This window comes from Podarcis erhardii (assembly GCF_964252035.2).
Source record: "Podarcis erhardii genome assembly, chromosome: 3".
In the NCBI taxonomy this organism is placed as follows: domain Eukaryota; kingdom Metazoa; phylum Chordata; class Lepidosauria; order Squamata; family Lacertidae; genus Podarcis; species Podarcis erhardii.
Genome location: NC_138507.1, coordinates 106,310,836 through 106,327,912, shown reverse-complemented (window position 1 = coordinate 106,327,912; position 17,077 = coordinate 106,310,836). Strand labels below are relative to the sequence as shown.

The following is a 17,077-nucleotide window of genomic DNA, read 5'->3' as shown; positions in this document are numbered from 1 at the left end:
GAACAGGGCTGCCTTCAGATGTCTTCTGAATGTCAGGTAGTTGTTTATCGCTTTGACATCTGATGGGAGGGCATTCCACAGGGCGGGCGCCACTACCGAGAAGGCCCTCTGCCTGGTTCCCTGTAACTTGGCCTCTCGCAGTGAGGGAACCGCCAGAAGGCCCTCGGAGCTGGACCTCAGTGTCCGGGCAGAACGATGGGGGAGGAGACGCTCCTTCAGATATACTGGACCGAGGCCATATTATTATTATTATTATTATTATTATTATTATTATTATTGTGAACAAAAATGAATGACATTGCAAATTTCTGTGCTGCCTCTTAATTTTGTGTAATAGTCTTTATTTTCTTCAGTGGGGTTATTTTTAAAATGCCATTTGTGGGCTCTTGTGACAAGACATTTGAGCCTGTTCAGCCAAAAGAGAATAATGTGCTTTTGGAACAGGTGGCTTCTCCGAGAGATGGATTCCTGGGAGGAGAGAGAGCTTTAGGGGGATGCAGGAATAGTGGCGACAACCCCAGAGAGAACTGTAGTGCAAAATACCCGGAAGGCACATGGCGAAGGATGAGCTTCATTGGTTGACTTTGGGGCAGGATGAGCTTTGGGAGGGTGGAATAAGTCCTGGAATTAAAAACAAAACAAAACCATAGAGTGCATTGTACTTGGGAAGAATTGCAGAAATGGCTAGCTCATAACAGCATTGGAAAGTGCATCAAGGATTCTAGTAGGCCTGAAGCTAAAGCATGAGTCAGGAGCTAAAAAGGCTGAGTCAGGACTAAGTTCCATAATTTGACTATTCACTGCACAAAAAGGTACTTCTCTAAATCTTCCAACATTCATTCAGCCTCACTGGATGCCCACAAAGTCCTAGTGTTACGAGAGAGAGAGAGAATTCTCTGTCCACTTTCTCCATGCCATGCAGAATTTTATAAGCTTCTATTGTATCACCTCTTTCTTTTCTCCGAACTAAAAAGTCCCAAACGCCGCAACCTTCCCTAACAGAGGAGTCTCTCCATCCCTTGATCATTTGTGTGGCCCTTTCCTGAACCTTTCCCAGCTCTGCAATATCCTTTCAAGAAAGGGGATTTCAGCTAAGGATTAGGAAGAACCTCTTGATGCTGCACACTGTTTGATAATGGAACCAGGTGGATGACTTTGCTCTCATTGGAAGGTTTTAAGCAGAGGCTGGATGGTTCCCCTTTAGGGATGTTGGGTTGCTAGCACTAGATGGTTGAATTGGTGAACTTGGTGGATTCTTTTGACTCTTATTATTCTGTTCATCCCAAGTTTTTCAGAAAATCAAACTAGGAAAGAAGAGTCCCAGCCTTCTGCCACCCTACAAGGTAGAAGATCACACACTGAGCCATGTGCTTCTTTCTGAGATAAATGGGCAGTCATCATAATAAACAGTCCTATGTATGTCTAGTCAATGGGATTATTCCCAAGTAAGTGCATATAGGATTGGGTACATTCATGGGTACATGAACAGGATCATTATTTAAGCAAACCAAACAAATCCATATGTTCCATCTGCAGACGAATCCTACGGAAATGTAAACGTCATGGAAACTAGCCTTGAGGGGAGTGTGACAGTAGGATAGGCTCTGCAGTTGCTCTGCTCCCAACATACAGAAGTCCTTCTCCAAGGTTATGAGTTCCCTGCTTTGCCATTTCATCTCCTGTGTGGATCATGAATCTTAGTAATTGTTTTAACTGATGCATGAGTAAGAATAGCCGGGTTCAGCTGCTCTAGATAGGTGACATACTAGCAGCTGCACCAACTTAAGGAGAACCCACGATCTAGGACCAACTCAAAGAGTTCCCCACCCAAGATCATGGAATCATAGAGTTGGAAGAGACCACAAGGGCCATCGAGTCCAACCCCCTGCCAAGCAGGAAAGATAGGTTGTACCTCCCTCTCCATCTAGATTGATCACATGTACATACACATGGTACCCCCCGTCTTGGTCTGCATTAAGGACAGTTTCAGAGCTCGGGACAGCTAACAGAGAATATTCTCATAACTCACCTTGTGTAGCCTTCTAACTGGAAGGAAAGAAGTGTGTCTTATCCTGTTTGTGGATTGGACACCTCTACAAAACTACAACTGCTTTTGTGCTAGTGTTACTGATGGAAGGATTGCAAACAAAATGCAAAGTCAGAATAGCTGGCCAGGCAGCAGGACTGGTGAGCAACAATTCAGACAAAGGAAGTTAGGACTGATTGATAATGGAACATGAGTCAGCAATTAAGGATGGTTGCATAAAATGCTAATGGACTGCATTAGCAGAAAGCTTCATGTCCAGATTTCAGGAGCCAGTGCTGATTTTCTTGGCTCTGATGAGTTCTCAGCTGATAAAGTTCTGGATACCACAATTATAAACAAATGAAAGATCCGCCTTGTAGCCTTGGGACTTTTCCCAGCCCAAATCCTGTTCCAACAGGGCTACATTGTGCCCTTGTGTAAATAAAGGGTGAAGCATGGTCAGGCTATTCTTGCTAGCTGTGTTTTGTTTTTAAAAGAAGCACGTTGTGTGCTTCAGCAGTACAGAAGGGAAGACTGGGTTAAAAGAATGAAGAAAGTACAGTATAGCTATATTTTCAAGTGGGCGTTTGCAGGCAAAGAAATAAACCTGACTCCTGAAAGGCGCTTAACATGGAGCTGCTCTTGAAGACAGCTTGGAAGCTTCTGCTGGAACAGAATGTGGTAGCATAGCTTTTGACTAGAGGAAACTACAGGGATTGCTTAACACCAGCCTTGTGCCAACCTCATCCTTATTAGTTTGTCTCCAGGCCATATTAGTGGAGTTCGCTTTCCCTAAATGCTCTGGGTTTTCGTTGGATTTATCTTAATGAGTTGTAGGTGTCCCTGCGTATGTACCTTTGCCACTGCAAAGTACATGCAATTCAGGTTGTTAGGATTCTCAGCTGCTCGAAGGCCATATGGCAGAAAGTGACCTATGAACTTGAGAGCTATTTATATTTAAGGGGTAGTGCTGTGGTGTAAACCACTGAGCCTCTTGGGCTTGATGATCAGAAGGCTGGCAATTCAAATCCCCGTGACAGGATGAGCTCCCGCTGCTCTGTCCTAGCTCCTGACAACCTAGCAGTTCGAAAGCATGCCAGTGCAAGTAGATAAATAGGTACCACTGTGACGGGAAGGTAAATGGCGTTTCCATGCACTCTGGCACTTGTCACGGTCCTCCGTGCACCAGAAGCAATTTAGTCTTGCTGGGCACATGACCCAGAAATCTGTCTGTGGACAAACGCCAGCTCCCTTGGCCTGAAAGCGAGATGAGCGGCGCAACCCCATAGTCACCTTTGACTGGACTTAACCGTCCAGGAGTCCTTTAAAAGGTAAAGGTAAAGGGACCCCTGACCATTAGGTCCAGTCGTGGCCGACTGGGGTTGCGACGCTCATCTCGCTTTATTGGCCAAGGGAGCCGGCGTACAGCTTAGCATGACTAAGCCGCTTCTGGCGAACCAGAGCAGTGCACGGAAACTCTGTTTACCTTCCCACCGGAGCGGTACCTATTTATCTACTTGCACTTTGACATGCTTTCGGACTGCCAGGTTGGCAGGAGCAGGGACTGAGCAACGGGAGCTCACCCCGTCATGGGGATTTGAACCGCGACCTTCTGATCGGCAAGTCCTAGGCTCTGTGGTTTAACCCACAGCGCCACCCGCGTCCGATAGGAGTCCTTTACCTTTACCTTTTTACCTTTATATTTAAACAATGCATTAAGTGATTGCATGAATGTGCCACAATTTAAGAAGGATATTGACAAGCTGGAGTGTGTGTGCAGAGGAGGTCAAGCAAGATGATCAAGGGTCTTCATTTCATATGTTAGTACATTCCTTTTACTCATATTTTCAGCAGTAAACAATACTATTTTAAAAAATGGTTTAATCACTTTCCTTTCCTTTGCTGAACCGCTTCTGTTTGAAATTTGCACCAGTATGGTATATAAAGCATCTCCAACAGGGATGTATGATTGATTGGTATAATTAAATTAAAATTACTATTCTCCCCCCTTCCCCCCATTTTATATTTTGATCTTAGCTGCATGTATCAGTGTGGTTGTTTTTGTTTTTAGCCATGCTCAGATTTATCTCTTGAGCCTAAGGGTATAGAAGGCACCGCCTCACAGATGTTGTCAGACTCCAATTCCCATCAGCCCCAGATTATAACAAGGGTTGCCTTGAAAAAATCTTTAAATTCAGCTCTGTGCAAGGCCAGATGTCAGGATGTGTGATGAGGCCGTACGAATGAAACTAATCTTTGACAAATTGTGAAGGAGCAAGAACGGCAGGTGACACAGCAAGTGAAGGGAGAGTAATCAAATCCGGGTGGAAGTTCTGCATAATTTCAAGGGAATCTTGGACTTAGATGAGGAGCGGAATCTACAAATCTCTATGGAACACGAAGTTCAACTTGGATGTAATTAGAGAGAGAGAGATTAGAGAGAGAGAATGAATTATTAATATGGTTAAGGGATATTCATCCCCACTTAGGACTGCTTTACCCTATATCAGAGGCTGAAACACAACATGCTATCCTGGGATATTGAAGCAACCTGAGGTATCTAGACAGTCAGGAAAATAGAGTACCATATGCTTCTCCAACAGATGTGGGGAGATGTAGTATACTTATTATTCTATTATTAAATTTCTATACTGCCCTTCATCCAAGGATCACAGGGTGGTTTGGAAAATAAAAACACAAAAATACATACCATAGTAACAAAGAAAAACAATAACCCCTACACACAGTTTAAAAGGCCATTGATTGTTTAATTAGCCAAAGCCCTTGGGAGACAATAAATGTTGTTGCCTGGCACCTAAAGATATATAGCAGAAGTGTTCTAGGAGCCTCAAAGGATGATCTCAGGGTCTGGGTCAATTCCAATGCGGAGAGGTGGTCCTTGAGGTATTGAGGTCCTGAGCCACTTAAGGCTTTATAGGTTAAAAACAGCACCTTGAAATTGGCCCGGAAACTAATCGGCAGCCAGTGCAGTCTGGCCAAATTGGTCTAATACAGTGGACACTCGGGTTGCGAACGTGATCCGTGTGGGAAGCACGTTCACAACCCGCAGCGCTGCATTTGCGCATGCGTGGGTTGCGATTCAGTGCTTCTGCGCATGTGCAAAGCACGATTTAGTGCTTCTGTGCATGTGCAATCGCCGAAACCCGGAAGTAACCCTTTCCAGTACTTCCGGGTTTGGCGCGGTGCACAGCCTGAAATTGCGCAACCCAAGGTATGACTGCATGCTCAAACCGTCTTGTCCCGGTGAGCAACTTGGCTGCTGAATTCTGCACCAAGCTGTCTTCAGCGGCAGCCCCACAAATTATGCATTGCAGTAATCTTAACCTAGAGGTTAGCAGAGCATAGGCAACAGAAGTGAGGCTATCCCTGTCCAGATATGGGCACAGCTTAGCCACCAGTCAAAGCTGATGGAAGGCTGTCTAAAACTGAGGCCACCTGAGCTCACGTGATGGTCATGAATACATCATCATCATCATCATCATCATCATCATCATTATTTATTTCTATACTGCTCTTTATCCGAAGATCACAGGGCAATTTACAATAAGTACCCCCACTAGCAGTAACTACCATATTTTTCGCTCTATAACACGCACCCGACCATAACACGCATGTAGTTTTTAGAGGAGGAAAATCCGTAGGCATGCCACCCGTAGGCATTCCCTCCATAACACGCACAGACATTTCCCCTTACTTTTTAGGAGGAAAAAAGTGAGTGTTATGGTGCAAAAAATACGGTGCTTTCCACTAGCAGTACCTCAGTCTTATCTGGATGGAGCTTCAGTTTGTTAAATCATAGAATCATAGATTGTAGAGTTGCATGGGAACCTGTGAATCAGGGGTCAGCAACCTTTTTCAGCAGGGGGCCGGTCCATCGTCCCTCAGGCCATGTGGGGGGCCGGACTATATTTCGGGAAAAAAATAATGAACGAATTCCTGTGCCCCACAAATAACCCAGAGATGCATTTTAAATAAAAGCACACATTCTATTCATGTAAAAACACCAGGCAGGCCCCACAAATAGCCCAGAGATGCATTTTAAATAAAAGGACACATTCTACTCATGTAAAAACACGCTGATTCCCGGACGATCTGCGGGCCGGATTGAGAAGGTGATTGGGCCGGATCCGGCCCCCGGGCCTTAGGTTGCCTACCCATGCTATGGATGTCCAATCCCCTGCAATGCAGGAACATGCAGCTATTGAATCTGTGACCTTGGCGTTACCAGCACCATGCTCTACCCAACTGAGCTACCCATCTCTCTCATCCAGTCCGTTACCAAGGCAAGACACTGGTCCAGCACTTCCACTGCCTCACCTGCAGATGTAAAGGAGAAATAGAGCTGTGTGTCATCAGCCTATTGCTGGCAACGTACTCCAAAACTCCAGATGACCTCACTCAGTGGTTTCATGTAGATGTTATTTATATATATATATTTTTTATTAGTTTTTTAACATAACATTTTCAACAATTATTAAACATACTTTTATATCTTATACACTTTTTTTTACTTCCATCCATCCCATCTGAATTTTTTCAAATCTTATCACTTAATTTACATTTCTTACTTTCACTATTACATTTAAATATTATAACTAATGTCTCTCTTATTTCTCTTTGCAATATTTCATATATTTCCCCTTACAAAACTTCTTGTAGTCCTACTAGCGTAATTTGTTGATTACAGTTGCTCTTCAAATAGTTCGTATATTTCTTCCAAACTTCTGTAAATCTCTGGTCCCGCAGGTTTCGAATCCTTCCTGTCATTTTATCCAAGTCTGCATAGTCCATTAATTTTGTCTGCCCTTCTTCTTTCGTCGGTATTTTTTCTTGCTTCCATTTCTGGGCCAACAGGTTTCATGTAGATGTTAAACAGCATCTTAAATTGAACTTCGTGTCCCTTTAGAGATCCAAGATCCTCCTGCTTATCTAGCCTGAGATGATTCCCTTGCAGTTCTGCAGATTTGCCTCCAGATTTTGTTACTCATCATTTCCTGCGCCATCTCCTGTTTTTGCTCCTTCGTGATTTGTCCAAGTTTAGTTCTACCCTAACAGTTTAATAACCCTTCTTGACATCCGGCCTCGTGCAGAGCTAAACCCAAAAGGCAGATTTCACAGAAACCCTTGTTAAGATTCGCCTCTCCTTCGGCAATTAAAAACACTTGGATAACTACTGTGTAGGCTCAGTGGCGTATTTTTTATTTTGTTCCTTGTTTTAAGCACCAACACTTCAACTCTGTCAATGCCTCCATTGTTGCCTTAAAAAAGAGCTTTCTGATCGCCCTCCACCACCATCTGTGGGGAGGAAAGCCAAGAGCTCTGTTGAATCTCCTTTGTCAATGGTCTTTGATACAATTCTCAACATGAATACATTTGATGAGGGAGGCTAGGTTTTTGGAATATTTTCCTAGGCCTGCCTCACTTTCGCAAGCATTCCCCACTTGGAATTGTTCTTATACAGTGGTAGCTCGGGTTAAGTACTTAATTCGTTCCGGAGGTCCGTACTTAACCTGAAACTGTTCTTAACCTGAAGCACTACTTTAGCTAATGGGGCCTCCTGCTGCCGCAGCACCGCCGGAGCACAATTTCTGTTCTCATTCTGAAGCAAAGTTCTTAAACTGAAGCACTATTTCTGGGTTAGCGGAGTCTGTAACCTGAAGCGTATGTAACCTGAAGCGTATGTAACCCGAGGTACCACTGTAGGTTCTTAAATTTCAACAAACGTCGTCAAACCTTGGCGTGGCTGCGTCTGGTTCTAATGCCCAATGTACCGTGGCAGTGGGGCCCTGAAAATATATCGCACAAGAGCCTTGACCAATTCATCCATCGAGAAGCTATTATGATACTAGCATCATGCATTATACATGAGAAGCCCGGTGAAAGTTCGCCTGAGGTCAGTTGAAAAGCTATATTCATGCAGTTTTACACTTCGGGACAGTTCACACCAACTCTCACTACTTTCTGTGTTTCCTCCACCGTTAAAAAACAACACTTTTTTCTTTTTAAATATGCTCAAATGTGATCCTGCTGCATTGCTAGATGTTTCAAATGCGCATTTGCATAAGGTATGCACACAGAGTCAGCCTATTTGTCCGTCTAGCTCAGTAATGTTATTCTAGCAGCAGTTCTCCAGGGAGCTGGAGCGAAGAAAGGTCTTCCATATCACCTGCTACCCGATTCTTCTTTTGTTTGTTTCAAATGCCTGGGATTAAATTTGGGACTTGCATCTGCATGCAGAGCATTACCACTGCTGAGGTACAGCTCCTCCCATCCTATAAGGCCCCATTTGCACCATACATTTAAAGCACTACTGTACTACTTGCCCTTGAGGCTGACCCAGAAACTCCAGCGGGTGCAGAATGCCGCAGCGAGGCTGCTTACGGGGTCCTTGCCGCGGGATCACCTTCACCCAGTGCTTTACCAACTGCACTGGCTCCTGGTGGAGTACAGGGTTAGGTTTAAGGTGCTGGCTTTGACCTTTAAAGCCCTATGCAGCCTAGGGCCCACGTACCTACGGGACCGCCTCTCCTGGTATGCCCCACGGAGGACCTTAAGGTCCACAAATGACAACATTTTGGAGGTCCCAGGTCACAAGGTGGTTAGATTGGTCTCAACTAGGGCCAGGGCCTTTTCAGTACTGGCCCCGACTTGGTGGAACGTTCTGTCACAAGAGACTAGGGCCCTGCGGGACTTGACATCTTTCCGCAGGGCCTGCAAGACAGAGCTATTCCGCCTGGCCTTTGGTTTGGACTCAGTCTGACCCTTATGTTTCCCTCCCCATATGGTCTTGATTTATTGGCTACTTTAAAATGAGGCTGCATTTTAAATTGCATTTTAACCTGTATTTTTAATTGGGTTTCCCCCCCCTCTCTTTTTCCCCTATTATGTTTTTACTGTGATTTTCTTGGTGTTAGCCACCCTGAGCCCGGCTCTGGCTGGGGAGGGCGGGGTATAAATAAAAATTATTATTTATTATTATTATTACTTGAAGCAGGCATGAAGTCCTGCAAAGAACCTGGGGAAGTGTAGTTTGCTAAGGGTGCTGAGAGTTGGGGGGGGGCCTCATACTCTCCTCAAAGAGCTACAATTACCAGAGTGGTCTAACAATCATTCCCCCTTCCTAGGGAATTCTGAGAATTGTAGCTCTGTGAGGGGACCTGTAAGTGTTCCCAGGAATCTTTGGGCGAAGCCATGACTCTTTAAAGTGGAATGGTTCTGCTTTAAATGTATAGTGCAGATGGAGCCTAAATCACGGTAGGGAAGAAGTCAGGACTCATTATTCCAGACTAAGGTTCTGCTCACTACACACCATACAGGGAATTATTTAAATTATTAAATTATTCTTACTACATTTCCACATCGCTTTGTGAATCTTCGTTTAACGTTCCCATAAAAATTCATCAGCTCGTGTTTTTTTTAAAATCATGTTCTAATTTATCTTAATATACACATTTAATGATTCAATTTTGCCCAAGATAAGACATCTCTACAAAGCAGTTTTACCTAATAGAATGCATTTTGTATGTTAGTGGAAATAACATACAAAATGCATTATATATGGAGAAAGAATAATTATGCACACTTTCCCATAGTACAGTGGTACCTTGGGTTAAGAACTTAATTCATTCTGGAGGTCCGTTCTTAACCTGAAACTGGTCTTAACCTGAAGCACCACTTTAACTAATGGGGCCTCCCGCTGCTGCACCGCACCGTGGCGGCGCGATTTCTGTTCTCATCCGGAAGCAAAGTTCTTAACCTGAGGTACTATTTCTGGGTTAGCAGAGTCTGTAACCTGAAGCGTCTGTAACCCGAGGTACCACTGTATGTGTGTTTCTGTTGTCATCTTCTTCGGCGGTCACTCGTAGCCGAGTAAGATTGTCTTCCATGAATGTGGTCTTAACAGTGAGTCTGTAAGTGACTGTCGAGGCCAATTCTGAATCCACACATCCTTCCACAGTGGGGACATAGGTTTCTAGGTGGGAACAAAATAAAAAAATTCCTTCCAGTAGCACCTTAAAGACCAACTAAGTTAGTTCTTGGTATGAGCTTTCGTGTGCATGCACACTTCTTCAGATACACTGAAACAGAAGTCACTAGACCCTTCTATATAGTGAGAAGGTGGGGAGGGGTATTACTCAGAAGGGTGGTGGGATTGGGTGATTGGCAGATAGCTGTGATGAGCCTGTTGACGACTCTTAATGACTGCAATAGGTCTTACAGGAAAAAGCAAGGGGTGAGAAGGTGAAAAATGGCTTTGTCATGTATAATGAGATAAGAATCCAATGTCTTTGTTCAGACCAGGTCTCTCTGTGGTTTTAAGTTTGGTAATAAGTTGCAATTCAGCAGCTTCTCTTTCCAGTCTATTTCTGAAATTCCTTTGTAATAGAACAGCTACTTTGAGATCTTGTATAGAATGTCCTGGGAGATTGAAGTGTTCTCCTACTGGTTTCTCTGTCTTGTGGTTCCTGATGTTGGATTTATGTCCGTTTATTCTTTGGCGTACGGTTTGGCCTGTTTGTCCAATATAGAGAGCTGAAGGACACTGTTGGCATTTGATGGCATACACAATGTTAGACGATGAGCAATTAAATAGTCCCGAGATGGTATGTGTGATGTTGTTGGGGCCAGTAATGGTGTTGTCCGGGTGTATGTGGCAGCAAAGTTGGCATCTGGGTTTATTGCAGGCTCTGGTGCCAGTGTCCGTGTTAAGTCTGGTTGTAGTATTATTGTGGGTTAGGAGTTGTTTAAGATTGGGTGGCTGTCTGTAGGCAATGAAAGGTCTTCCTCCCAGAGCTTGAGAAAGAGAATTGTCATTGTCCAGGAGAGGTTGTAGATCTCTGATGATGCGTTGTACTGTTTTAACTTGGGAGCTGTATGTGAGGACTAGAGGTGTTCTGTTATTTTCTTTTTTGGGTCTGTCTTGCAGCAAGTTCTCTCTGGGTATCAGTCTGGCTCTGTTGATCTGTTGCCTAACTTCATCTGCTGGGTATTTTAGTTCTAAAAAGGTTTGCTGTAGATCTCTTAGGTGAGAGTCTCTGTCTGTAGAATTGGAGCAGATGCGGCTGTAGGTGGGAGTTTATCATGGTGAGGATTTGCCAAACGTGCCTTCCTCTTAGCTCATTTCTCCCTTCCACCCCGAGTTCATGCTTCCATAATGCCTTCTGTAAAGGCTGTTCTCCAATTGGAGTGCTTGTGTTTGTTTCTGCATACATTGCTCATCTGGTGAACGTCATTGCAAAATTCATTGAAGAGTGAATTTCAAGGACTGGCTGTATTTCAGTTCTCGAATTGCTTTGGAAAGTGCAAATTATGTAGGTTTGCCTTCCAGTGTGAACTGAATCTAAGTTCTCTTTCATCTCTAGGCAAAAGGTAGATCGCTGGGTGATTTGTATTAGACGGGGAAATCCTGCCTTCCAAATATTTAACAAAACAAAAATTACTGCCCAGCTACCCTCAATTGAACTGCTGAACAGAAGAGAGCATGGGAATGGATTTTTATGTGAAAGGACTGGCCTGCATTCAGTTCTGAAACTCAGAACAGATTCCTGAGCTCTGAATTCTTTAATTCTGAATATCTTTTGCACCAGGGTCAGCTTGGCACATCTTGGGGCTCTAGTATAAAAGAAAGTAGATCCCGTAAGCCTGACGTCTGCTGACCCTTGCTGTGTAGGTCTAGAAACGACTTAAGCTGCTTACGTCTCACAGAAGGCAATGGGATTTAAGCAGTCTGTCTGGGAAATAGCAGCCTTTGTATTATCAGAAGTAAGGATGCCCAAATCTCTTCTTGCATATGCCCAAATTGGCTTCTTCGTAAACGTGAGCATTGCACACATTAATGCGTCTCTTCTTGTCTGTCCATATCTGTCTATTTACCTTCATTATTCCTAGCTCATACACTGGATGCACTTTGACCTTATATTGTTATGCGAATTTGCCAGGGTTAAGCTTTGCCCCCATACGCTCCCCGTTTCCTCCTCTAGCTCTGTTTTTTTAAAAAAAAAAATTTTTATTAAGTTTCCATTTACCAAATTACCGAATTACACATATCATACCAATTAGTTCAAATTATATCAATACACATCATAAAGTCCAAATATTTTCCAGATTATAAATTTTTGTGGGGCGTACCCATGCTTCTCGATCGGCTGGAGTCCATTCATCTATATTTCTGCTGCTTTCCTGATGTTTTCAGTCCCATCTTCTCAACTCTTTGTCGTTACTCATTTTCCTTTTCTCCGAGTTCTCTCCACAAGTGGGTTGAAAGAAACAGTTTATATCTCTGTGTGGGCTTTTGTAATGCTCTCTCGTAAATCTCTCACAGAAATCCAATAATCAGGGCATTCGTTCGAGCAGACACGCCATCTTGTCACTCCGATGAAATACAGTCTAAATGTCCGCTCATCCAGCTCTGTTTGTAACTAACCACAGTTTAGTATCAAGTCTGAACCCAGAAGCTTTACTCGAATGAGCCAACTTCAAACCTTGGTTTATCCAGCTGGCTTGTTTCAATACACTGTGGCAATATTAACCCAAATTTAGGGCAATTGCCCATGCCTGGCTCACCTGACTTATTGTTTGCCTACCTCCAGATCTAGCAGTGACTGGGTAGAAAACTTCTCCCTGTCCACTTTATCTACACCATGCCAAATTGTAGACACCTCTATCCCCTCCCTTGCACTTTTTTCAAAACTAAAAAGCTCTAAATGTCATAACCTTTCTTCCAACCCCTTGACCTTTTTGTTTTCCCGCTTCTGAACTACTACTTCACACTGAAAGCTGGATGGGGGTGGGGGGTGAATCACACTTGTGAATGCTCCCTGTGTAAAATTTTCCCTGCAAGTATAAATCTAGCACATTGCAAGGAGAGGTTCTAGGCCAGTCTGATCCCTTCTGAGCTACTTTTCTACTTGCAGGAATTTTGTGGGTTGTTGTTTTTTACATAGAGAAACATTCAAATTTTTAACTGGAGTGTATTTATTGAGACCCACTTGCAGTTAGAAATGTTATATAATCACCTCCACCTTCTGCATGTGTATCTGAGACTTCAGTCTTCATGGATTTGTAAAGAGATAAGAACCCTATCTTCTAAGCCACACAAAGATGGGGTGAGGGAGTTTTCTGTTCTTCCCACAATGACTGCTTATATCTCTTCAGTAAGGTGTCACTTCTGATTTGGTGCCAACTGTGGTTATTAACTCAGGGATAGTCATGCAGCTTGGGTTTAGAATGCCACTTTCTAGCCTAGGAGAAGCCAAAATCCTGCCTTCCAGATGTCTGTTGGACTACAGCGCCCATCTGGCCCAGCCAGCATGAGCAGTGGTCAGGGATTTGAAGTTCAAAACATCCTGTTCGCTACCCCGAATGAAATCAGGAATTGTCATCAGCCTGCCTTTCAGCAATGTGTGTTTAAGTACAAAAGAATAGATGTTACCGTGTGTGGCGATCACATGCTGGGCCCCCGGACGCCTGTGCCACCTCTGTGATAGCTTTTTCCACTGCCACCACCCCGTATCTCACGGGGACACAAGGAGTCCAGTCAGTTGTTAACATAAACAAATAATCAAGTTTATTTTTAAATGCAGGAACAAGCTTATGGTTTCAGTTAACTTTACTTGGCAGTTTCTTAATCTTAGTTCCTAACAACTCCAAACTGATTATTCCAACTACCTATCTGACTCCACCTAACAATTCCTCTCACTCTCTCACAATACAACTCTATCAACCCACACCTAAACCTCCCTCTTCCTTCTTCAACGCCCAAACCTCAACACTCAACTCAACTCAACTACCAACTCTCAACTGACTTTCAAAACCTCCCACTCTAACTTTTATCCTCCCCTTGCATTCTCACTGGCCAATCACATCACACCTATTTTAACCCTTTCCTTATGACCCATCCTAGGAGGCGAACGCCACACCGTGCTACCTTGGTTGTCAAACTTAATCCGTTCCAGGAGTCCATTCGACTCCCAGACCCATTCAAAAACCAAGGTGCAGCTTCCAATTGGCTACAGGAGCTTCCTGTATTCAAGTGGAAGCCGCGTCAGACGTTCAGCTTCTGAAAAACATTCTCAAACCAGAACACTCGCTTCCAGGTTTGTGGCGTTCGGGAGCTGATTTGTTCGGGGGTCAAGCCGTTCAAATACCAAGGTAGCACTGTATTTCCTTGAGGCTTGGGCACAAGCAAAATGGCTGGGATTTTAAATTTCACTTTCACATTCCACGGAACTGGGTTTCCGCCTAAAAAAACTGGAGATCATTTGCCTGGATAAATATTTATCTCTTTTTTAAAAAAAACTTTTTCATGCACACACATGTACACTTCCAAATTAAAAAAGAAAAGGTTAAGATATAAAAAAATCTCTCTCTTTCTCTTTTGTAGGTCACGAACCTGGACTTGTGCAGCTGGTGAACTATTATAGAGGAGCTGATAAGCTTTGCCGCAAAGCTTCTTTAGTGAAGTAGGTTTGGCTCTTTATTTGCTTTCTTGTAACTATGGGTTATAAGGGACCCTGTGCAGCACATTTTTGTCATTTTTTTCTGAAGTTCCATGGGAGGGGGCAGTTAGATGCAGGATACTTGGGGGGGGGGCACGCGAGGGGAGGAGAGGTTGGAGAAACTCCTGTTGTGCAAGCAGAAGTCCTTGCACAGGGCTGCCACAGACATGAATCTTGCCCCGAGGATATTTACACCCTTGACATTTGTATTCTAAAAAACAATGTTTATAATCATTGTTCCTTACTGTATGTTATGAGCCTTCCTTAAAAACCCTGACCTTTTCTTGTGAAGGTGAAATAAATTACAGTGGTACCTCGGGTTAAGAACTTAATTTGTTCCAGAGGTACGTTCTTAACCTAAAACTGTTCTTAACCTGAGGTACCACTTTAGCTAATGGGGCCTCCCACTGCTGCTGCACGATTTCGGTTCTCATCCTGAAGCAAAGTTCTTGAGGTAATATTTCTGGGTTAGCGGAGTCTGTAACTTGAAGCGTCTGTAACCCGAGGTACCACTGTACTGGGCCATTCTGCCATCGTTGTATGTCCTTTTCAAGACACATCTCTTGATAGAGATGCAAAATGTAGTATAAACAACAAAGAGATTTGTGGCCCCTTAAAGACTATGGCTTGCACCCCGTAATTGTCAGTGCAAGGCTTTTCTCTTGTGCAGCGGGACTTCCTCCACCTACACACTCCCTAAATATGTTCTGTTCTGCGTTTCCCCCAAATCCCATGGAGCAGATTCGGGGAAGGGAGGAAAGTCCCTTTGTGCGAGAAAATCCTTGTGGTGATAGGACACGAGAGCTGCCCTCAACAAATTTATTACCACGTAAGCCTCCATGGACTCAAGCTCCCCCCTCTCCCTTTTTGCTGTTTCCTCTTAATAGCAACAAATCGCACCTTTTCCCCTGCAGCAGATCCCACAATTTGTTCCTTTCAACTTGTAAGAATATGAAACACAAAGTGTTCTTTGAAATAAGAAATGGTACTATGACTGGAGGCCTTCCTTTGGCGATCCACTTTCAGACCTAGCGTGATTTCCATGAAGCCGCCTGACACGCCACTCTGATTCTGTGTGAAAGATGCTTGAGGGCTCCTTTTGATGTGGCCTAAACCACTGAGCCTCTTGGGCTTGCCAATCAGAAGGTCGGCAGTTCGAATCTGCGCAACAGGGTGAGCTCCCATTGCTCTGTCCCAGTTTCTGCCAGCCTAGCAGCTCGAAAGCACGCCAGAGCAAGTAGGCGGGAAGGTGAACGGCGTTTTAATGCACTCTGGTTTCCGTCACGGTGTCCCATTGTGCCAGAAGCGGTTTAGTCCTGCTGGCCACATGACCCAGAAAGCTGTCTGTGGACAAACGCCGGCTCCCTTGGCTTGAAAAGCAAGATGAGCTCTGCAACCCCATAGTCGTCTGTCACTGGACTTAACCATCTGGGGTCCTTTACCTTTATAAAGTGGCATAATGTAGGCCTTTTCATGCTGCCTTTATTTGCATATGGCGATAAGCCTTGAGGCTGCATGACTCGTTAATTTCAAATGAGCCTTCCTTAAAAACCTTTTCTTGTGAAGGCGAAATAAATTACTGGGCGATTCTGCCATAGTTGTGTGTCCTTTTCAAGATACATCTCTTGATTGACCTTTTGCAAAATTATATTCTGCTTGCCCTTTAGTTCTAGAAATCAAGCTGGAATTAACTAGAGTGTCTTCTTCTACAACTGCATCTCAGTTTAATTCTAGGACCAAAACTGATCTTAATCCTCCTAGATTCCGACCCGAACCACCTCAGTAAAAATTCTCAGCAATTACCCTGCCAGGGTTCAGAAAACCGTGAAAATTACCCTGCGCTCAGTTCTCACCTGTGGCTTCTACAGGTGAAACTCGGAAAATTAGAATATTGTGGAAAAGTTTGTTTATTTCAGTAATTCAGCTTAAAAGGTGAAAGTAATATATGAGATAGACTCATGACATGCAAAGCGAGATACATCAAGCTTTTGTTATGATTGTGATGATTATGACATACAGCTGATGAAAACTCCAAATTAACAATCTCAGAAAATTAGAATATTAAATGAAATCAGAAGCTGTCAGCATATGACAGTGGCCACATTCTGAGAAATGGTTTCAACAAGCCGGCCAAACCAGGTGAGGATAGCTGATGGGTCTCAAACCCTCAGTGAGTTAGGGGCTTCCCCTGCATGCGAAGACAGGCTCTGGTGGATTGAGTGGACGAGACCAACAGTGGGTCCAAGGGTCAAGAAGGTGGTTTCTGCATGTGCTGTAGAAGGAAGTGAAAGGCACATGGGGCTCTTCAGCCTGGAAAGGTAGCCCATATAGGGATATCTTTAGGAGAAGGAAAGGCTAAGGAGTACCTCCAAATTTTACAGCAGAGAGATGTTGAAGATAATGACTTTCCCCTTTCAGGAAGCCTTCTAAGTGAAGATCGCCCCCCCCCCTTCAGTATCTCCATTGGATATAAATGTTTATGTGTATATATAAACAGTTTTTAAATATGTCATGCTTTTTAATTGTGTTTATA

At 43.8% G+C, this 17,077-nt stretch overlaps 1 protein-coding gene across 1 annotated transcript in view; it reads left to right on the top strand.

The window, feature by feature from the left end:
* TTL (tubulin tyrosine ligase) overlaps positions 1-17,077 on the top strand; it is a 34,917-nt gene that overhangs the window by 2,138 nt on the left and 15,702 nt on the right. Inside the window, exon 2 of the mRNA XM_081854931.1 lies at positions 14,430-14,508. Within this exon, the coding sequence (XP_081711057.1) occupies positions 14,430-14,508 (79 nt within the window). The remainder of the gene's footprint in view (positions 1-14,429; positions 14,509-17,077) is intronic.